The sequence below is a fragment of the Lepus europaeus genome, chromosome 5 (genome assembly GCF_033115175.1).
Source record: "Lepus europaeus isolate LE1 chromosome 5, mLepTim1.pri, whole genome shotgun sequence".
NCBI classification, from domain to species: domain Eukaryota; kingdom Metazoa; phylum Chordata; class Mammalia; order Lagomorpha; family Leporidae; genus Lepus; species Lepus europaeus.
In genome coordinates this window covers 134,727,471-134,751,222 of record NC_084831.1, presented here as the reverse complement: position 1 = coordinate 134,751,222, position 23,752 = coordinate 134,727,471, and the positions used below count along the sequence as shown (strand labels likewise).

At 37.7% G+C, this 23,752-nt stretch overlaps 1 protein-coding gene and 1 pseudogene across 3 annotated transcripts in view; one reads left to right on the top strand and one right to left on the bottom strand.

The window, feature by feature from the left end:
• The window catches only part of NME7 (NME/NM23 family member 7), a 244,804-nt gene that overhangs the window by 69,214 nt on the left and 151,838 nt on the right, over window positions 1-23,752 (top strand). For all 3 annotated transcript variants that reach the window (XM_062192716.1, XM_062192718.1, XM_062192717.1), the window contains 3 exons: window positions 3,298-3,348; window positions 6,075-6,282; window positions 16,922-17,027. In XM_062192716.1, coding sequence (XP_062048700.1) covers window positions 3,298-3,348; window positions 6,075-6,282; window positions 16,922-17,027 — 365 coding nt within the window. The remainder of the gene's footprint in view (window positions 1-3,297; window positions 3,349-6,074; window positions 6,283-16,921; window positions 17,028-23,752) is intronic.
• LOC133761107 (ubiquitin-conjugating enzyme E2 variant 2-like) lies at window positions 12,738-13,502 on the bottom strand (annotated as a pseudogene).

The following is a 23,752-nucleotide window of genomic DNA, read 5'->3' as shown; positions in this document are numbered from 1 at the left end:
CCAGGTTTCCCAGCGGGTGCAGGGTCCCAAGGACTTGGGCCATCTTTCACTGCTTTCCCAGGCCATAGCAGAGAGCTGGATCAGAAGTGTAGCAGCCAGTATTTGATCCGGTGCCATGATATGGGATGCTGACATTGCAGGCAAGGGCTTTACCCACTGTGCCACAGCACTGGCCCCATTGATTTTAGATTTTTGAATAGACATAACTATAGAATTAATGGAATATTAAAAGAAAACAGTGAGAATTTTTAATATTTAAGCATTTTTGTTCAGATTACAAAGTATTTTTTTTTCGTAGTTTAGTTCTTTGTGTTGAAACATTCAGAATTGGACATTTTAGTACTCTTCTCTAACTCTTCTAATATATTCTTCATGTTAGTTCTTCAGGTATTCAGTTTTGCGCCATTTTAGTCTGCAGTGCAATATATACATATCTGAATTCCTCTCCTTAACCTCTAGATTTTTTTCTGCAGTTGATGGTAATTAGAACAAAAGCAATCAGAGATTTGCAATTAGACAGATTTGAGTTTGAATCTCCCTGTCTTTCCTTTTGACATGTAAAGATTATGTATCCATAGTGAACTGAATTCTTTCATATGTAAAATTAAGATGATATAAATATTTCAATATATTGTTGTGAAGGATAAATATAATTTAATCTGGGTATGTAATGGACTCCAGAAAAATGTGATTTTTCTTCTCCTTCCCAGTTTAGGGATGAATTGTACTGTGGATTTGTATAAATCCTTTCATAATCCATTTGTAGTCAAAGGGAATATGTGAGTTTATTCTATTATAATCAGAATATGCCCAGATATAACTTGTTTTGTGAGTTTGTTTTGCAATAGGCTCATACAGTGTTAAAAACATTTCATTCTGGGGCCAGTGCTGTGGCATAGTGGTAAAGCTGCTTCCCAGCATCCCATATGGGTGCTGATTCAAGTCCTGGCTGCTCCTCTTCCTATCCAGCTCTCTGCTTTGGCCTGGGAAAGCAGTAGAAGATGGCCCAAGTCTTTGGGCCCTGGCACACACATGGGAGAAGAAGCTCCTGGCTCCTGGCTTTGGATTGGTGCAGCTCCAGCCATTGCAGCCAACTGGGAGTGAACCAGTGGATGGAAGATCTCTCTCAGCCTCTTCTTTTCTCTCTTTGTAACTCTGACTTTCAAATAAATTACTAAATCTTTAAAAAATGCATTCCAAATTAATTTTCAAGTGTGAAAGTTTGGCACATTACTAGAGAACATTTGAATTTCTTTGTTATTTTAAAAAATAGTTGATATTGATATATATGAAGGCACTTTAAAAAGTTCATGCAGATTGTTTATTTGGTGCAGAAACTGGTTTTTTCATAATATACATTTTCTGTTAACTTTTTGAATACTCTTCATATATTTGTCACATACTGTGAGTGCAGTTTAAAGCCTTTAGGAAAACTACGCAGTTTAAGACAAAATACCTAGTTTGCTTAAAATTAATTTTTTAGACTTTTCAGATAACCATTTAAATTCTATTGTTCTTTTATTGTCTGTATAGATATTTTAGTGGGAATATAAATATAAAAAGTAAATCCCAATTGCTTTTAACAGATTAGGCATTAATTCTGAATTCAGAATGTTTCCATATTCTTCTATCTTTTGGTGATGTCAGTAAAAAATATTCCTTTCTAATTCATTAATAACCAATAAGAATACGTTAGCTTTCATAATTTGTCAAGCAGCTTTCAAAAACACAAGAATAGAAAATTCTTTTTTAAAAGATTTATTTATTTATTTATTTGGAAGTCAGAATTACATAGAGAGAAAAGGAGAGGCAGAGGAAGAGAGGTCTTCCAAATGCTGGTTCACTCCCAGTTGGCCGCAACTGCCAGAGCTGCATGGATCTGATGCCAGGAGCCAGGAGCCTCCTTTGGGTCTCCCACATGAGTGCAGGAGCCCATGATATTGGGAGCCATCTTTTACTGCTTTGCCAGGCTGTAGCAGAGGGCTGGGTTGTAAGTGGAGCTGCTGTGACTCAAAGGGAGCCCACATGGGATGCCAGCACTGCACAGCACTGGCCCCAAGAATATAATCTTGCCATTGGATAAATCTAGCTGAGAAAGAAAACTGTAAATACTGAATTAAGATTCTAGATTAAACTGTCAAGTTCAAAACCTGTAAAAGAAAGTGACAAATTTTGAATTAGAAGATGTTTTTTAATTTTTTGATGTAACTTATTTGGACTTTAATGAACAAATATCTTTATTGGTCTAAATATAAACTTTGTTTCTAGAATGTTGTAGACACTTATGAAAAGGAAAAAAGATGATATATGGCAGAAAAGTATATACTGCCTTATATATTCATTTCAATTTTATATCTTAGCATAGATATGCCTCATACTTGCAAAAGCATTTATTTTTTATTTTTTTAACTTTTATCTAATAAATATAAATTTCCAATGTACAGTTTTTGGATTACAGTGGCTTTTTCTCCCTCCAATAACTTCTCTTCCACCTGCAACCCTCCCATCTCTCACTCCCTCTCCCATCCCATTCATATCAAGATTCATTTTCAATTATCTTTATATACAGAAGATCAATTTAGTATATATTAAGTAAGGATTTCAACAGTTTGCACCCACACAGAAACACAAAGTGTAAAGTACTGTTTGATTACTAGTTATACTGTTAATTCACATAGTACAACACATTAAGGACAGAGATCCTACATGGGGAGTAAGTGCACAATGACTCCTGTTGTTGATTTAACAATTGACATTCTTATTTATGGCGTCAGTAATCACCCAAGGCTCTTGTCATGAGTTGCCAAAGCTATAGAACCTTTTGAGTTCTCCGACTCTGATCTTATTTAGACCAGGTCATAGTCAAAGTGGAAAGTTCTCTCCTCCCTTCAGAGAAAGGTACCTCCTTCTTTGATGGCCCCTTCTTTCCGCTGGGATCTCATTCACAGAGATCTTTCATTTAGGTTGTTTTGTTTTGCCACAGTGTCTTGGCTTTCCATGCCTGAAATACTCTCATGGGCTTTTTAGCCAGATCCGAATGCCTTAAGAGCTGATTCTGAGGCCAGAGTGCTGTTCTATGAGTCTGCTGTGTATGCTGCTTCTCGTGTTGAATCATTCTCTCCTTGCAAAAACATTTAAAAAGAAGGAATATTTGATAGGATATTTGTTGAAAATAATTAATGAATTCACAGATTAAATAAATATAAATTTATATTATTTAATACTTGTATTATTATTATAATTTAAATAATAATTATTTTCTTACATAACTCTTAACTTTTTTTTATTATTTTATAGAAAAGAAGCAATGGATTTTCATGTAGACCACCAATCAAAACCCTTTTTTAAGTAGGTGTTTAACTTGGGATTTAGGGGTATATAAAGAAAATTGTCCTAAAAAGCTTAAAGAATATACTTAGATTTTTATAATTTAAAGGTTTGTTTCATGAGTTATATGTCAGATGGATTATAGTAACATTTGTAACTGTACAGATTATGTTCTAAGAAGTTTTTCTCTGTTATTTTATTAGATAAGTTTTCTTACATCTCATCCTTAAATATCTTGAATTTCAACCAGTATCAAATGGAATTTGTTTACATTATAAGGAATAGCTTTATTTTTTGATTTCAGTGAATTCAAAGATAGTGATAATTGTATTTTGAGAATTTTCCTTGTGCTTTTCAAGTCCTCTATTTTGATATTCTTATATGCTTAAAACAAAGTTCATAGAATGTTGATATTTCAGCTAAATGATTTTGTATATATTTTGTTCTCTGAAGTATATAACAAGTAAAATATGTCAGAAACTGAATATATATTCTAATTATTTTGGATATAAATTTAAGTGGATATTGTACATATTGATATTACTATTGACAAGGAAGTATTTACATTTCTAATAGGGAAGAAATGTTGTAAAGGCCAAACTGCTACAATAGACTCACCTTCTGGTATACTATACAAGTAGTATTTTTGTAAAGCTTTTTATAAGAAAATTATTATGTTATAGATAATTTATTTTTTAAAGATTCATTTATTTATTTGAATGGCAGGAATACAGAGAGAAAAAGAGAGGGAGAGAAAGAGATTGAGATCTCATTTGCTTGGTTCACTCCACAAATGGTCACAGCAGCCAGTTCTGGACCAGGCTGTCTCCACCCTTGTCTCCCACATGAGTGGCAGGGGCCCAAGTTCTTGAGCCATCTTCCACTGCCTTCCTAGATGCGTTAGCAGAAAGCTGTGTTTCAAGTAAAGTATCCAGAACTTGAACTGGCACTCTGGTATGGGATGCTGGCATCACCAACAGCAGCAGCTTAACTCATTGTACCACAGCCCGGGATTGTTTAAAATCAAAAATTGTAGAATATTATTAAGCCTTGTACTATTGGAATATACAGTTTTCTGGGAAATTTTTCTTAGTAAATGTTCATAGCATTGAATTACAACTCCTAGTTAATGTCTTTTAAGTATTTCATATGCAGTATTTATATTGAATGGGTGAATTAAGTAGATGTTTAGTTTCACTAGCTACCTTTGTTGGAAATTATTTCATGAAGCAGTATCTTATAATCAGACACCCCATTCCTTGAATTACATGCTACATGCTTGGGCTTATTAGCATAGATTCTGACACATAGTAGGTAATCATTAAATGTTTATTGAATGGGAGCCAGTATTGTGGTGCTGCTGGTTAGGCCACCATTTGCAATGCCAGCATCCCTTATCAGAGCACCAGTTTGGGTCATGGCTGCCCTGCTTCCAATCTAGTTCCCTGCTAAAGGCACCTGGGAAGGCAGCAGAAGATGGCCCAGCTGCTTGGGCCCCGCCACCCATGTGGGAGATCCAGGTGGATTTCCATGCTCCTGACTGCTGCCTGTTCTAGGCTCCGGCCATTCTGCTAGTCTGGTAACTTAGGGAGTGAACCAGCAAATGAAAGATCTCTTTCTGTCTATCTGTCCCTTTCTCTGCCACTCTGCCTTTCAAATAAATAAATCTTAAAAAGTAAGTGTTTACTGAATGGGTAAAATGGATTAGATCTCGGTTGGGGTTCCTAAAATCTAACAGTTGGTTTTTACCAAGGCAGCGGAGGCCTAGGAGAATGTGTATGACTACGGGCCCCTTGGGGAGGAATACTTCTTGTAAAGAAGGGATTTAGCTCCTGTAACATGATATACCAGAGAAGGACATGTGCAAGAACAGTCGTGAAGGAACAGGTGGGCCAGGCATGATCCTTTCTCCAGGAGGAAGCTGTCTTCTCTCCCCTTTGGATGGGAGGGAAACCTGGCCTTACTTTAAGAAGTACTTTATTCTTGCTAACACTTGCTTAAATAAGGGTATCACTTATTCATGGGTAAGCTTCTTGCTGCCTAGTACAGATATAAAACTGGAAAAATAAAATGAAGCACTATGTTTCAGGCCTTGAGGGACTGTGACTCAGTGCTGGGTTTTCAATCAAGAACTTGTGTGTACCCTTTAATAATTTAGGCTAGGATACCCAGAGTAGCTTTTATACCATAAAAGGACATTTCATGAAGATCTGTTCCTTTCTTTCCTCTTTGTCACTCATCCAATTGAATGTGTATTGATTCAGAGTTCTTTTTCAGTCTTTGAATGGTAATAGTTCTACACAAAACTAATTGAATTCTTATTGAAAATTTATAAGATACCATTTATAACTTCTTATATTAAGAAACTTTACTCAATTTTAAGGGTAACCCACATAAAATTAAAAAAGGAAAACCCTATTATTTTTAGAGCAATGGGAAAGACAGATAAGCAATATGCATTTTCAGTCAATGAAATAGTCTTAATTCAACAAAACAGTGATTTTTTTGCCAATAGTAATTGATTTGATGTTGCTACTGTAGTGATTTGTAGTGAATCTGAAAACTACATGACAGTCAATTTATGAAAATTTAACCACATAAATTTCACTATGTCTGTAGTTCTGAGATCAAAATACTCATGTCTGTATAATAATACACAAATTTAAATATGCCGTTGTTGTTAAGAGAGATTCCTAATTTGTCAGAAAAAAAATAAACAGATTGATCTTTTTTATCCTGATTTGTAGTGAGCTGATCCAGTTTATTTCAAGCGGTCCTATAATTGCCATAGAGATTTTAAGGGATGATGCCATATGTGAATGGAAAAGACTACTTGGACCTGCAAACTCTGGGGTGGCACGTACAGATGCTTCTGGAAGCATTAGAGCCCTCTTTGGAACTGATGGCATAAGGAATGCAGCTCATGGCCCTGATTCTTTTACTTCAGCTGCCAGAGTAAGGTGTTTTCTAAAAAAATATATTTTAGTTCTGTTTTAGTATTGCTAAATGTTTTATGCAAAAGTAAAGCATTTCTACTATTGGTGACTTGTGGATTTATGTGGCTGATCTAGTAATGAGAGAACTTTTGACCTTTTGCTTATGATCAAACAAGGTTTTAATGATACAATTAAGTCCCCCTGGGGCTGTGGCACAGTAAATTAATCCTCCGCCTACGGCGCCAGTATACCATATGGGCGCCAGTTCTCGTCCCGGCTGCTCCTCTTCCAATCCAGCTCTCTGCTATGGCCTGGCAAAGCAGTAAAAGATGGCCCAAGTGCTTGGGCCCCTGCACCCTTGTAGGAGACCAGAAGAAGCTCCTGGCTCCTGGCTTCAGATCAATGCAGCTCTGGCTGTTGTGGCCATTTGGGGAGTGAACCAATGGAAGGAAGACCTCTTTCTCTGTCTCTCCCTCTCATTTTCTGTAACTCTACCTCTCAAATAAATAAATAAAATCTTAAAAAAAATATAAACAATTAAGCCTCCTTTATGAACTGGTAACCTGCTCAGAGCCAAAATTGTTCTCCAACTTAAACACTTTTTTCCAAAGACTTGAATTATTGAAGGCCACAGATCTTTGAATTATTGAATTCATGTAAGAATGCTACTTTATGAGTAGTAAATATTTTTAAAAATCATTTGATATATTATTTCTTTGATTCAGACTTAACAGTGTTCAATATAGCTAGTGTTTCTAAAAAGTTTCCTTATATTTACTCCTTATTTTTTAAAAATATAAAGTGTTGCATTGACTATATACTGAGGTTAAATTAATGAAGTAAAAAATTATTATTAACATCATGAGAAGTTTTTCAGCTAAATTAAGGTGGTTTAATCTAGCCATACTTGCAATGAAATTATGCTAGACTATTTTAGAATAATGTATTTTTTCTTGTAATTTCATCAGCAAGTCCTTTAGCTCCACTTTCAGACTCTAAATCTGATCATTGTGGTCAAATTCATTGTTATGTTTTGCTAGAACTGCAGCAGTGACCTCCTAATTATTCTTTTCTCTTACACTCTGTTTTAATATGTTCCTTACCCAGGAAAAATTAAGTATGCCCAATGGTTTTCTTTGTTTTTTTTAAAGAGTTTTTTTTTTTATTATTATTTTTTATTTTACAGGTGGAGTTATAGATAGTGAGAGAGAGAGACAGAGAGAAAGGTCTTCCTTCCATTGTTTCACTCCCCAAATGGCTGTCACAGCCGGCACTGCGCCGATCTGATGCCAGGAGCCAGGTGCTTCCTCCTGGTCTCCCATGCGGGTGCAGGGGCCCAAGCTTTGGGCCATCCTCTACTGTCTTCCCAGGCCATAGCAGAGAGCTGGACTGGAAGAGGAGCAACCGAGACTAGAACCCGGCGCACATATGGGATGCCAGCCCCACAGGTGGAGGATTAACCAAGTGAGCCACAGTGCTGGCCCCCAGGTTTTCTTAAATCAGATTAACACTCACCTGTTGAAAACTCTTCAATTAATTACTGTCTCTTGGAATAAAATCTAAAGTCTTTATTGTAGCCTTTAATGCTCTAACTGATCTGGCTTCTGTCTTTGTATTTTTATCTTTGACCAGTCTCCACCTTAACCACCACGTTCTGGGAACACTATCATACTATTCCTTGAATATTTCTTTGTGGGATATTCCACAGTGAATGCGGCAATGTTGGTCAATTGGAATGAGGGTTGGTGGGGCAAGAGTGATGAGATCATAGAAATAATCAAGGGAGAGGTCGTCTGGTCTTAAAGACGATTGTAGTACTTTCGGCTTTTGTCTGAGAGAAATAGTCATTTCAGGGTTCTGAGAAGGGGGCTGACATGTTTTACTTGGCATTTAAAAGGATTAGTCTGAGCGTGGCATTGAGAATGGCTGGAGAGGGCAAGGATAGCAATAGGTAGCCTAATCAAGAGTCTGTTGCGATGATTCAGAGATGATGGCTTAGACTGGGGTGGTAGCAATGAGAAAAGTATATAAATGTATTTTAAAGTATTTTAATAGTTGAAGGGTAAATGAGATTTCCTGTCAGTTTGAATTTAGCCTGTGAGAAAAAGATAAACAGCAAAAATTATTTCCAAATTTTTTAGCCTGAGCAACTGAAAAGAGAATTTATGGGAGCAGAAATGGGCAATCAGTAGGATGTGTGGATAGAATCAGTATGGGTATAAAATCAAGAGTTGCAGTCTGTGTATTTGCAAAGTTAATATACATGTTAGTCATCCAGTAGAGATGTTGAGCCAAAGAAATGAGGATGTAAGTTTGGAGTTCGGGGGAGAATTCTGGGCTATAGGCATAAATATGGGGCTTATTAACACATAGATAGTATTTAAAGCCACAAGATTGGTCGGATTACTAAGTGGGGTGGTTGTAGATAGAGAAGGAAAGATGAACAAAGATAGAGCCTTGTATGCAGGTCAAATGTTTAAGAGGAGAAAGCAGCAAACGAAGTTGAGAAGGAGTCATCAGTGAAGTAGAAGAAAAAACCTGAGATACAGTTAAATCACCAACCAGATTTGTTAATTTATTTTAAAAATGTGATAGACATAAATCATTAAAGCAGTAATTGACACTGATATGGAAGTCACTGACCACATGCTTTGTTTTTCCCCTCACATTTCCCTCCATTGCTACCTTACCCCAATCCATGCCTTTGTTGTTTGTTTCCACTGGTTTAACAAACCGGAAAAAATACAGAAGTACCTCAGTGTATGGAAAAATGGAATTAAAAGCTAAGTTTATTTTGGAGAAAACAATTTAAAATTTATGCATAGTTTTTTCAAAATATGTGTTTGCCATGAGCTTTTTGAAGATCCTTTATATGCATGGATTTAAAAACTTTTTGCACGAGAAAAACTCATCTTTTAATTTTATCTTCCACAAGACTTTTGAAATACCCTCATTGGCTTGTGGTATTTCAGGTTACTTGTGCTCTCTCTGTGTAAATATACTAAATGATTCCTCTAGTGAGTCCAGTGTAGGCATGGATCTTTGTTTTGTTTTGATCATTATAACCTTTCTGCACATGTCAATGCTTCATAAATATTTACTGGATGAATGAATTCTTCTAACATTGGTCATTAAGCACCCAGGTTACTTCTCATTAGTAAAGAATATTTTCCTAAAGATCTCCTTAAGAGCTTTGATATAATATAAATAAAAGTAGAAAGAAATGGGAAAATATGATATGTGATATGTCAGCATATCACTGTGGTATTTTTCTCAGAATGTCTTTCATATAGTCTTCGTCCTATTAGGAAATACTATGAGTTTTGACTCTGAGTCCAGCCAAACTGTATCTTTGCTGGATAGTGATTATAGATTGTACATTTATGTAAATAATGCTGTTAATGCTGAAAATAAGCAGATTAAAAAATATAGTTTCTACTTTAAAGTGATAAAGTTATAACCTTATTCTATGTGTGTGCTTATGTTTTTATTGCAAGTATATATATATATATATACATATATATATAAAATGAAGATACTAAAGTTGTTAGAACAGTTTGTATATGCAAATAGAGTTTACAGATGATTTTTTAAAATTTGTTTTTGTCGTAGAGAAACTTTTACAAAGTTAGCTACTGTTATTCTTTCTCCTATTATTTTTTAAAAAAATATTTATTTTAATGGCAGAATTACAGGGTGGGGGGGAAGAGAGAGAGAGAGAGAGAGAGATCTTCCATCTGCTGGCTCACTTCCCAGATGGCTGTAATGGCAAGTGTTGTACCAGGTCAAAGCCAGGAGCCAGGAGCTTCTTCTGAGTCCGAAATGTGGGTGCAGGGGCCCAACCAATTGAGCCATCTTCCACTGCTTTCTCAGGCACATTAGCAAGGAGCTAATTCAGAAGTGGAACAGCCAGGTCTTGAACAAGTGCCCATATGGGATGCAGGCCCCACAGCACCAGCGCCAAGAAGTCTTTTTTTTTTTTTTTTTTTTTTTTTACTTAATATTGTATTTATTGTTTTTGAGATAACATTTTAAATGTACATTATAGTCAAAGGCTTAATTCTCCACTAAATAAAGAATTCAACAAATAAAAAGTAAAAAGATCATAGTTCAGCAGAAAAATCTGTAAGGACTATAAACAATATTGCAGAGTAGTTGTTTAGTATAGTGATTATGCTATCCAACATTGGACTGCCTGGATTAAATTCTCAGCTCTTGGCTCCTGCCTCTATCTTCCTACTAATGTAGATCTTGAGAAGAAGCAGTGATGGCTGAAATATTTGGGGGGCCAGCACTGTGGCGTAGTGATAAAGCTGCCACCTGTAGTGCTGGCATCTCATATGGGCACTGGTTTGAGTCCTGGCTGCTCCACTGCTGATCCAGCTTCCTGCTAATGCGCCTGGGAAAGTAGTGGAAGATGGTACAAGTCTTAGGGCTCCTGCACCCGTGTGGGATACCCAGAAGAAGCTCCAGGTACCTGGCTTCAGATCAGCCCAGCTCTGGCTATTGCATCCATGTGGGGAGTGAACCAGCAGTGGATGGAAGACCTTTCTATGCCTCTGCCTCTCTGTAACTTTACCTTTCAAATAAATAAATAAATCTTAAAAAAAAAAAAACAAAATATTTGAATTTTTGCTACCCATATGGCATATGTGGACTGTGTTCCTGGCTCCTGGGTTTGTCACCAGCCCATCCCCAGCCATTGCAGAGAGTTGGGAGTGAACCAGAAGATGGAAACTTGCCTACTGTCTCTCAAATAAAAATAATAAAACAAAAAAAAAACCTTTAAAAATTTCCTTGAACATAATTTTCTTATTTTATGCACTTAGATTTCTTAACCTCTTTCTACTGTTAGTCCCTGAAATATCCTATTGTTTGTATGAACCCTATAAGGATAAGCATATTATATATACATAATATGTTTGTTACATATACATATACATATTCAATAATCTTATCTTGGGAATAGTAAGTATTGTGGACATTATGTTTGCTGAATAGGGGTAAAGGAGAAACACCATAGCTGTAAAATACAGCATGTGGGAAGAAGCACTGACCATAGATCTGAAAAAGTTGAAAAATGTCACATGAACAGTTTAAAGAGCCAGCCCTTGCCCTTTGAACTCCTGTTAATTGCTGCCTGATTTTTCTTTTCTTCTTATCCAGGTTTCACGAAAATATAGATTACACTCACTTTTTTTTTCCTGTTTCTCAACTACCATTGACTGTTCACTGGGAGTAGTCACTGCAATTTGTTTTATTATTATTATTGTTATTATTTATATAAAGAGAACAAATTTCATGTATTTCATATATACAGTTTTAAGAACATAACGATATTTCCCATTCTCCCTCCCTACTACCCTCTCTTCTATTTCTTTTTTGAATTTCCTTTTAATTTTTGTGATGATATACTTGCAACTTACTTTATAATCATAAGTTTAACCTTCCACTAAATAAAGAATTCAACAATTTGTAAGTAGATAAGAGTGTGTAGTCTCAGGTGTGTAGACAAGTGCTATAAATAATAATGGAATCTCATGATGTTAATTTCACTCATATACATTGCATTTTTGTACTCTAGATTAATGATAACAAATCAGATAAAATATATGATATTTGTCTTTCTGAGACTGCCTTATTTCACTAAACATAATGGTGTCCAATTACATCCATTTTGTTGCAAAAGAGGATTTCATTCCCCCCAACACACACAGACACATTCCACATTTTTTTATATTTTAATTCTTACTTTAATTTATAATCTTAAAATAACATATAAATACACCTATTTCCTTTTTTATCGACTTCACTTAAACTTAATTGCATGGCTTGTTAAACAAAAACTGTAAACAAATATTTACCATATCTATTATATGTAACACACAGGGACAGCTTTTAATAGAAATTCATTGATCCCCGGACATTTTTTTAAATTATAAATACAAGCATCAAAACAATCCTGAACATATTTTTTATACTACTAGTGGTCAGCACCCATACCGCTTCAAAATTTAACACAATTTTTGACAGTATTCATTGTACCTGTTACTTTAAACAATTTCAGTTGCAATTCTTAGTAAGTAAGGTGGATAAAGCATGCCACTTCTGTTTGTCCTTCTTGGGATTTTTACTTTTCAGAAACACACAACTTTCCACTTCCATCTGACACTTCTCACCATGCCTGTGTCTTGTAAACCCCAATCCTGTTTGAAGCACTCCAAACTTACGTTTAAATGGCAGTGCCTCAACAATAGAAAGAAAAATTGTGCTGCATTTTTTCCTCCCATTACCTGAAAACATAATGACTGCACATATGTTAAATATATTCTTAGGGATGTCTAGATTACATGTATCAGCTGGAATTCTTTACTGGATGTGTGAGTATTTTGCACTGTGATGTGTAGTCAAGACATTAATATAAGTAGAAGGCTGTTTATTTAAGACAAATTTGAGACCCACTAAAATTCATTGTTATGTTTGCCCTTCCGTGAACTGTGGAAGCTTCATATTGTCTTTGGACATTATTAGATGTCTTAGCTCCTGTAGTACAACTTTAATACTATATTAATTTTGGGGCCAGCACCGTGGCTCACTTGGTTAGTCCTCCACCCGCGGCGCCGGCATCACATATGGGCGCCCAGTTCTAGTCCCGGTTGCTCCTCTTCTAGCCCAGCTCTCTGCTGTGGCCCAGGAGGGCAGTGGAGGATGGCCCAAGTGCTTGGGTCTCTGCACCCGCATAGAGAGACCAGGAAGAAACACCTGGCTCCTGGCTTCGGATTGGCGCAGTGCTGGCTGTAGCGGCCATTTGGGGAGTGAACCAACAGAAGGAAGACCTTTCTCTGTGTGTCTCTCTCTCTCACTGTCTGTAACTCTACCTGTCAAATAAATTAAAAAAAAAAAACCACTATATTAATTTTGCCATTTTACAAATATTGGTATGTTCTGTGCATCCACCATACCACTGGAATTATTTATCCCATTCATATTAATTTTTGTTACAAATCTAACAAATGGAGAAGATTCTGGGTATTTAAGTCCACGTTCTACTTTTAGGCTATATATTCTGTTCTTATAATTTGTCCTTGGTGGCCCAATAATCATGTCAGTCCACCTTTTCAGTGTCATATCTTCAAGGCCCCAGCTAACTATACCATCACCTAGTCCTTTTTGTCCATCTTCAGTTTCTTCAAACAAGTGAAAATTATGAGGAACTTGAACTACTTTGGAGATCACCATCTTCTCCTGAATCCCTACATAGCCCTTATTCTTCTTCAAGGATGAGTAGTATTCTATTGTGTATATATAATATACTTCATTTTCTTTTTCTAGTCAGTCATCAATGGATGGACACCTTGATTGATTCCATATTTTAGCTATTGTGAATTGAGCTGCAATAAACATGGGGGTACAGATAACTCGTTCATATATTGATTTCATTTTCTTTGGATAAATTCCTAGGAGTGGGATGGCTTGGTCATTATAGAAGATATCCATATTGTCTTCTATAATGGTTGTGCCAGTTTTATTTCTGCCAATAAAGTATTAAGGTCGTTTTTTCTCCAAATCTTCTCTAGCATTTGTAATTTTCGACCTCTGGATGTTAGCCATTCTAACTGGGGTAAAGTGAAATTTTATGGTGGTATTTATTTGCATTTCCCCGATGTCTAGAGAGCCTGAGCATCTTTTCATGTGTCTATTTGCCATTTGTATTTCATCCTTTGAAACATGCCTGTCCACATCCTTAGACCACTTCTTAACTGAATTGTTTGTTTTGTTGTTGTTGAGTTTCTTGAGCTCCTTATATATTCTGGATATTAATCCTTCATCAGATATATAGATTGCAAATGTTTTCTCCCATTCTATCAATTGCCTCTTCAGTTTGTTGAATGTTGAATGTTTCTGTTGCTGTGAATAGCTTCTTAGTTTGAGGTAATCCCATTTCTCTATTTTTGTGCTTTTGAGTTTTATCTAAGAAGTCTTTACCTATGCCAATCTCTTGCACTGTGTCCTCTATGTCCTCTGTGTTTTCTTTTTTTTTTTTTTTTGACAGGCAGAGTTAGACAGTGAGAGAGAGAGAGACAGAGAGAAAGGACTTCCTTCCGTTGGTTCACCCCCCAAATGGCCGCTATGGCCGGCACGCTGTGCCCAATCGGAAGCCGGGAGCCAGGTGCTTCCTCCTGGTCTCCCATGTGGGTGCAGGGCCCAAGGACCTGGGCCATTCTCCACTGCCTTCCTGGGCCACAGCAGAGAGCTGGACTGGAAGAGGAGCAACCGGGACAGAACCCGGTGCCCCAACCGGGACTAGAACCCTGGGTGCCAGTGCCACAGGTGGAGGATTAGCCAAGTGAGCCGTGGTGCCGGCCTTCTATGTTTTCATCAAGTAATTTGATGGTTTCAGGTCTGAGTTCTAGATCCTTGATCTATTGTGATTCGATTTTTTTTTGTTAGGTAGAGTTATAGACAGTGAGACAAAGAGAGAAAGGTCTTCCTTCTGTTGGTTCACCCCCCCCAAATGGCTGCCACTGCCAGCATGCTGCACCAATCCGAAGCCAGGAGCCAGATGCCTCCCTCTGGTCTCCCATGCGGGTGCAGGGCCCAAGGACCTGGGCCATCCTCCACTGCCTTCCCTGGCCACAGCAGAGAGCTGGACTGGAAGAGGAGCAACCAGGACTAGTACTCGGTGCCCTAACCGGAACTAGAACCCAGGGTGCCGGCGCCACAGGCGGAGGATTAGTCAAGTGAGCCATGGCGCCAGCCCAATGATTTGATTTTTATATAGGAAGTAAAGTATGGGTCTTGTTTCATGTTCCTACATATAGAGACCCAGTTTTCCCAGAACCATTTGTGGAAGACACTGTCCTTTCTCCAGGGAGTGATTTTAGCTCATTTGTCAAAGATTAGATTGCCTAATGTTTCTGGCAAGAACCTCCAGTAACATATAATAGTAATAGTGAGAGTGGGCATCCTTATCTGGTTCTGGACCTTAGTGGAAATGCCTCCAGCTTTTCCCCAGTCAATACGATGCTGTCTGTGGGTTTGTCATATATTACCTTGATTATGTTGGTGTATGTTCCTTCTATAATTAGTTTGCTTGCGGTTTTTGTCATGAAAGGATGTTGTATTATATTCAATGCTTTCTCTGCATCAATTTAGATAGCATATGGTTTTTATTCTTCGACTGTTAATGTTATGCATCACATTTATTGATCTGCATATGTTAAACCATCCTTGCATCTCAGGGATAAATCCTCTTTGGGTGAATGATCTTTTTGATGTGGATCTGATTACCTAATATTTTATTGAGGATTTGTGCATCTGTTTTCACCCATTATATTCGTTTCTTTTTTTTTTTTTTACTTTTTTTTTCAAGATTTTTTATTTATTTATTGAGAGGTAGAGTTACAGACAGTGAGAGGGAGAGACAGAAAGAGAGGTCTTCCGTCTGTTGGTTCACTCTCCAATGTCTGCAACAGCCGAAGCTACGCCGAACCGAAGCCAGGAGCCAGGTGTTTCTTCCCCATCTCCCATGTGGGTACAGGGGCCCAAGCACTTGGACCATCTTCTACTGCTTTCCCAGGCCATAGCAGAGAGCTGGATTGGAAGAGGAGCAGCCGGGACTAGAACTGGTGCCCATATGGGATGCTGGCACTGCAGGCAGAGGATTAACCTACTACACCATGGCACTGGCCCTGATATTGGTTTCTAGTTCTCTTTCTTTGTTGTATTTTTGTGTGTGTGTGTGTGTGTGTGTGGTTTTGGAATTAAGGTGATGCTGACCTCATAGAAGTGGTTTGAGAAGATATCCTCCCTTTTGATTGTTTTGAATAGTTTAAGAATTGAGATTAGTTCCTCTTTAAAGGTTTGGTACAGGGGCCGGCGCCACAGCACAGTAGGTTAATCCTCCGCCTGAGGCACCATCATCCGATATGGGTACTGGTTCTAGTGCCAGCTGCTCCTCTTCCAATCCAGCTCTCTGCTATGGCCTGGGAAAGCAGTAGAAGATGGCCCAAGTGCTTGGGCCCCTCCACCTGTGTGGGAGACCAGGAAGAAGTTCCTGGCTCCTGGCTTTGGATCATCCCTGCTTGGCTATTGTAGCCATTTGGAGAGTGAACCAGTGGATGGAAGACCTCTCTCTGTCTTTCCCTATCTGTAACTCTGCTTCTGAAATAAATAAATAAATAAATAAATAAATAAATGTTTTTTAAAAAGTAAAATAAATTTGGAGCAATTTATATCATGAAACTGACAAATACTGCACAGTTCTTTCTGTGTCATAGAAGTATTCTGGGGGCTGGTGCCGTGGCTCACTTTGTTAATCCTCTGTCTGCCATATGGGTGCCCGGTTCTAGTCCTGGTTGTTCCTCTTCCAGTCCAGCTTTCTGCTGTGGCCTGGGAAGACAGTGGAGGATGGCCCAAGTCCTTGGGCACCTGCACCCGCGTGGGAGACCAGGAAGAAGCACCTGGCTCCTGGCTTCAGATTGGTGTAGCTCTGGCTGTAGTGGCCATTTGGGAGGTGAAACAACGAAAGGAAGACCTTTCTCTCTGTCTCTCTCTCTCTCTCACTGTCTAACTCGGTCAAATAAAAAAAAAAGAAATATTCTGTATGTTTAAGATAAGAGATTTTATACATCAATGTCATTTCTCTCTGTCTTTAGGAAATGGAGTTGTTTTTTCCTTCGAATGGAGGTTGTGGACCAGCAAATACTGCTAAATTTACCAATTGCACCTGTTGCATTGTTAAGCCCCATGCTGTCAGTGAAGGTAAGTGTTGTGTTGAATACAGTATATGTCCTACATTTTATTTTCTTGATTTTTTTTACATGTTGAAGGCATATGCATAAAGGTAACAAAATCTAAGGGAATATCTAACTGTATCTTTCTGTGTTTTTTAAAAGATGTTTGAGTATAGGGTAACATTTCAATGTATATACATAGCTTAAACCAACCATACCAGCAACCAGCCTTTCAAAGTCCTTATGTTCCAGCTCCTGTGTTCCAGATCTTCAGACAGAATATTCTATATCATTGTGAGTCATAGTCTCCCTGCTGTGCTGCATCTGCCTCCTTTCTTTCCATTCACATAACTGTGATTCATTTAATTCATTTAAATATCCTCCTAACATACATGTAAAATAATGCCCCCCATAACTGCAATGTTACCCTTCCTGAGAAAGCTGACGAACTCCCTTCAGTTCTCAGTTTCTTAAATGACACAAGTGTACACATCTGTGTGTGTATGAGTGGACTTGTACAGTTTTCTTTTATTTTTATCTTCATTTCTTCATCTATAATGTTTTATTTTTTTGTATACATTTTTGTCAGCTATACCAAATTTTTTTGGAAGATGAGGTACAATGAAAAAAATCATCTTTAAAAACTGGACTGTTTTAAATAATAATGCATAAAATGACAATATAGACTATATTAAATAATAAAATAATACTGTATTAAGTAATGCTGTGTACTTTTATATTTTATGTTTTCTGAGTATCAAAGTTACTCATGTGTGCAGTAGAATTGGAAAATTCGATCACATAAAGATGAAAGCCATAAAAATCACCTGCTTTGTCATCATTCAGAAATGGTCATTAATATTTTGATGCATTTTCTTTTTTTTTTAACTTTTATTTAATGAATATAAATTTCCAGTGTACAGCTTATGGATTACAATGGCTTCCCCCTCCCATTACTTCCCTCCCACCCGCAACCCTCCCCTTTCCCGCTCCCTCTCCCCCTCCCCTTCCATTTGCATCAAGATTCATTTTCAATTCTCTTTACATACAGAACATCAATTTAGTATAAAGATTTCAACAGTTTGCATCCACATAGCAACACAAAGTGAAACATAACTGTTTGAGTACAAGTTTAGCATTAAATCGAAATGTACAGCACATTAAGGACAGAGATCCCACATGAGGAGCAAGTGCACAGTGGCTCCTGTTGTTGACCCAACAAATTGACACTCTAGTTTATGGCGCCAGTAACCACCCTAGGCTGTCGTCATGAGTTGCCAAGGCTATGGAAGCCTTCCAAGTTTGCCGACTCTGATCATATTTAGACAAGGTCATAAAAGACAGAGTGAGCATAGTAACCAATGATCCTAAGAGTGGCATTTACCAGGTTTGAACAATTATACAGCATTAAGTGGGGAAGAGGACCATCAGTACACACAGGTTGGGAGTAGAGCCATTGGTGGTAGAGTAGAGGTTATGATTACAAAGGAATGAGGCCCAAGTGCGCTAGACAGGGTCTAGAACAAAGGCAGAGTCATTATTAGAGGAGCTAAGAAAGGTGCTGTCTAAGCTACAAGTAATTTTTCTGATTGAGAGGCAAATAGAACCTGAAAGAAGGGGCTTGATAGTAAATCTGGTGGGCTTTAGGCCTTGTGAGTTAAGAGGCCCAGACCTATCTATCTCTTCACATGGGGTACATCCTAAGGGAGGTGTGAACCTCCTAGGGGAAGGCACTCTGTTGACTTTCATTACTTGGCTGGCCTAGGAGGAGAGCTGGCCAGGTAAAGGCAGGTGGCATCTCTAACAAGAAATTTACAGTTCTGCCTGCAATGTTGCTGACCCTACTTGCCTGTCCCCTCAGCTGCAGTGGTCACTTTGGAAGTTGGGCTGAGTGAAGGGCTTTTCAGCTTAGAGCTGATAAGATCTGTGGCTCTGACCTGGGCGTCCTTCGATTCCAGGGCAGGTCCATTTCCAGTGATCCAACTCTTGGCAGAGCTGCCAGGGCTCTTCACAAGCTGACTTCTACTGAAGCCCAGGCTTACCACTTTGAAAGCCACTGCAGTGGACTGGCCTGTTGGGTCTCCTTGAGGGCAGATCACTGTACAGATCAGCCATTAATAGGCCTGCCACCCATTGCTTCTGATGCCTAGCTTTTTTTTCCTCCTGGTTTGCGTTAAAGCAGACCAGAGGATGCAAGTCAAGGGAGTGCCCGTGTCCCATCTCTAATCTTCGGTGGCCTGAACTACAAGTCTATAGTCACAGGCATGTTCTGTAGTAGTTTTTCTAAGGTAGACAATGCCCATGAGGAAAATTATATTCTCACTTTAAAACTTTCTTTCCCTTTGGTCTGAAAGGGAGGTTTTTTCTACTTACTGTATACTTGGCTGATGGCGAAGTGAATCTAGCTATGAGATTATTATTTAAGTTCTTATTTTGGCTATGCTATTACAGAAAAATGTTAGCCATCTCTTTTATAAGGTCTAAAGACTAAATTGTGTGTCCTACAGATTCCTTCATAATAGAATTAGTTTCCTACCTTGAAGAGAATAGAGAAATGAAAGAACAAGTTGGGCTTAGAATAGAGAAATGAGGGAGCAAGTCCTAGATCGCTTGCTGACAATAGCAATATCACATGAATACTTAGCAAACAGTTTCAACCATTAGATAACAACTTAAGAAAACATTTACCAGAAAGTCCAATGCCTTCTATAAATTTTAAGAATCATGTATTTGAAAACACCTTTTAAATATCTAACATGGTGTAGTTTGTTTAACCAGTAAACTTAAGCACAACCATATAAAATGTTTTTAGTTTCTTTCTACCAACAAGTTTAAAACATATGATACACAGATTCAGGTCACACAAATTAAAATGTATCTTTGATTGATTTTAGCAGCTTAAATTTATGGACAATCTTATCCATAAGCCATTTAAAATAAAACTCTTAATAAAATTTCCCCATGTGGACATACAATATGTACACACATATAACATAGCATAATAGACCAATATAGCAATTTTAATAATAGCTTTTAAAATCTTTAACTCTTTTTGTAGATTGCCAATTGATTTGAATTGCTTTTTGTTTTTAGTAACTTCAGTTAACCATACTTTCTCTCAGTTGGTACTGTTAATACATTATTGGCTTCATCTGTTTACAGAGCCATCCCAAAGCACTGAATACAATAGAAGTGGCTGGAAAAAATCCATAGGAACCTACAGGAGGACAGCTAAACACAGAACCAACAACGCTTTAGTTTTATGAGCAGCAAATCATATATAACTGTGGATGACAAAAGACTTTAAGTCGCCATGTTTAAAATTATAAACTCATCAACCAACAAGAGGCACTTGCTTACTTCACAGTATTTTTGAAAGCACCTGTAGGATTTTACAAGTATTTAACCCTTTAGGCCTCTGGGACTTTCTCATTAATATAACTATCATGTCTAGTAACACAAGATCATTAGACTTTTTAATTCTCAAACATTTGTATTAATAGCATTTTCCATTATAGAAACTTAAAGTTTGGTACCATGTCACATCTTGACAGTACTTCTAATATAATCCAAATAGCCTGATTAGTTGGTGTCTCTATAAGATGAGAGACATAGGTCTTTCGATTTTTTCAGTTGGGCCCAAACTGGAGAAACCAAAGTCCAGGATTTACTGGAAATTTTAGAGACAAGATTGTTTGAAATTTTGATTTTTTGAATGCCTGTCAAGAATGCCAAGAAGGCTCAAAATCCAAAATATCTGGTTGAAATAAGATTCCTTAAAATCATGACATAATATAGACCAAATTTGATCATTATTACAGGTGATTATTCAAATCTTTGAAAATAGGCATATATTTAGATAACCCATAGCTCTTAATAAAAATTCAGCTGTTTTTGAACAATTAGAATTTAACAGACATCAAGAGAACATAATAGATTACTTTAACACATTGATTTAACAGAGCATCAGAGTTTAATTCTATGTCAAAGAGAAATTGAGCTTCCTGTGATCTTTTGCTGTGAGGTTTCCTTCCTTTACCTTCTTTCATATTGGTGACCATGTTTCTGTGTTTCTGTGTGTAACACATCTTTAAGCATCTTTTGCAGGGCAGGATGGGTGGCAACAAATTCTTTCAGTTTCTGTTTGCTATGAAAAGTCTTAATTTCACCTTCATTCACAAATGAGAGCTTTGCAGGATATAGTATTCTGGGCTGGCAGTTTTTCTCTCTTAGTACCTGGGCTATGTCTCGCCATTCCCTTCTAGCTTGTAGGATTTCTGATGAGAAGTCTGCTGTGAGTCTAATTGGAGATCCTCTAAGAGTAATCTGACGTTTCTCTCTTGCACATTTTAGGATCTTTTCTTTATGTTTCACTGTGGTGAGTTTGATTACAACATGTCGTGGTGAGGATCTCTTTTGGTCATGTTTATTAGGGGTTCTATAAGCTTCCTGTACTAAGATGCCTCTGTCCTTCTCCAAACCTGGGAAATTTTCTGCTAGTATGTTACTGAAAATGCCTTCTAATCCTTTCTTCCTCTCCATGCCTTCAGGAACTCCTAGAACCCGAATATTAGATTTTTTAATAGTATCCTGTAGATTCCTGACAATATTTTTTAGATTTCTAATTTCTTCTTCTTTTCTTTGGTTTGCCTGTTTCCTGTCCTGTTCTCTGTCTTCTAAGTCTGATATCCTCTCTTCTGCTTCGCCCATTCTGTTTTTAAGGCTCTCTAATGTGTTTGTCATTTGATCTATTGAGTTCTTCATTTCATTGTGGTTTTTTGTCACTATCACAGTTTCATGTTCTACTAGTTGTTTCATTTCATTTTGATTCCTCCTTAATATTTCATTTTCACGAGAGAGATTTTCTATCTTGTCCATTAAGGATTTCTGTAGTTCAAGAATTTTATTTTGAGAACTTCTTAAGTTCTTATCAATTTTTTAAGATCCGCTTCTTGCATTTCTTCGATCTCATCATCTTCATAATCTTGAATTGGGGTGTCTTTTTCATTTGGGGGCGTCATAGTGTCTTCCTTGTTCTTGTTACCTCGGTTTTTGCGTTTGTTGTTTGGCATGTTGGAGATATTTGGTTTCTTCACTGTGTTTTTTCTTGTTACACTATGGCTCTATATTAAGTGGACTGTCTGCTTTCAGTGGAGCCTTAGAGGCTTGAGATGAGTGTGGCCTGAGAGCTGTGTTTGGTTCCTCAGGGTTGAGGGTGTGTCAAAGATGACACTCCCAGGTTAGGTGTGGTAAATCTCTCTTTCTTTCTTTTTTTGATTCAAAAGGGAAGTAATTCTGCACAGCTGAACGTAATTGGAGGTAGTTAGCAGGCAAATGATATACCCACAGGAGCCAGAGATTGGAAGCTCTTTCCCAAGGATCACACAGGGAATCTGTGCTGCCCTCAGTGTGGGCTCCAATTCTCCTGCAGTCTCCCACTGGGTTGCCAAGTTAGATCCTAATCTCCTGTTATTTCACCCCTCCCCCCAGAGTCAGGTTTTTCTGCTAGGCTCAGGGCCGGTGCAGACCTGAGGTCGCCTTGCTTATGACGTATGACCAAAATGGCGCCTGCTCTTTGTCTTGCTTGCCTTTGAGGGGTGAGCGGAGAAAGAGAAACTCGTGTCCGTATTGGTCACTTTTTTTTTTTTTCCTCTCTCTCTTCTAGTTAGCCTGGTGAACTTTTCCCCACGGAGTTTTAAGCCTCGTTCCCTCTAGCCTCCTCTTTCCGCTTGCCCGCTGGTGTCTCGGGCTATTGAGGTTCGGCTCACCTTGCGTTCCAGCGCTGGTGTGTTGAGTCTGCCGCTGGTGTCCCGAACTTGGGCTCCCACGCTCTCCACGCAGGTCCACTGTGAATCACTGGTTCCAGAAGAGTTTCCTCTGCTGTTTCTTCCCCTACTCTTCCTTGACCCTGCAGTATCTCCACTTTTATTAACCTGTCTCTCGCCCGGACTAATCGTGTGCTCCCTTCCTATTCCGCCATCTTGCCGCTCTCATTTGCCTGATGCATTTTCTCTAAACTCTTTTCTTCTATATTTCTATGTGTGGGTATACATAGATACACATGAATATAATTGTTAACATATTTGAGTTGTAGGTATATAGGCTATTGTTTTAATTTAATTTTTGTGAGCATTTTTGGATGCCCTTTATCTTCATGCATATTTTAATAGTTTATATAATATTTAGTAGCAATCATACGCATGTAGTATAAAACTTGGATACTTAGATTGTGTCTATTTTTTGATATTAAAAATGAAATTTTGAATGATATCTTTATACGTGAATATTTTATATCTAATTATTTCCTCTGGGTGGTTTCCTGGAAGTAGGTTATTGGTTGAAAGGATATGAACCTTAAAGATCTTGATGCATAATTAATTCTTCTTTAATTATTTAGGGAGTACTTTACTATCTTATAGATCTTTAGGACCATATCATAAGGAACTACCATGTATAGTAGGTAACAAACATTTATGGACAAATTGCTGCTGTGTAGCCGGAGAGACCTGTACCTTGTACATTGTATCTTTCAGTATTCACTGCAAGTATGTCAGATAGGTGGGTTTATTACTCATGTCTAGATATGTAAGCTGAGGCTTCATGAGATTACGTTATTTCCCCTGATTTAGATTAAGAAATCTCAGATGCAAGTCTTCCCCCTTTTTAGTTTCATGTTGCTTCTCCTATACTGTATTGCTCCAACAGCATTAATAGCAAAACATGGCACATGATTAGTAATACTCCATAGGGAGT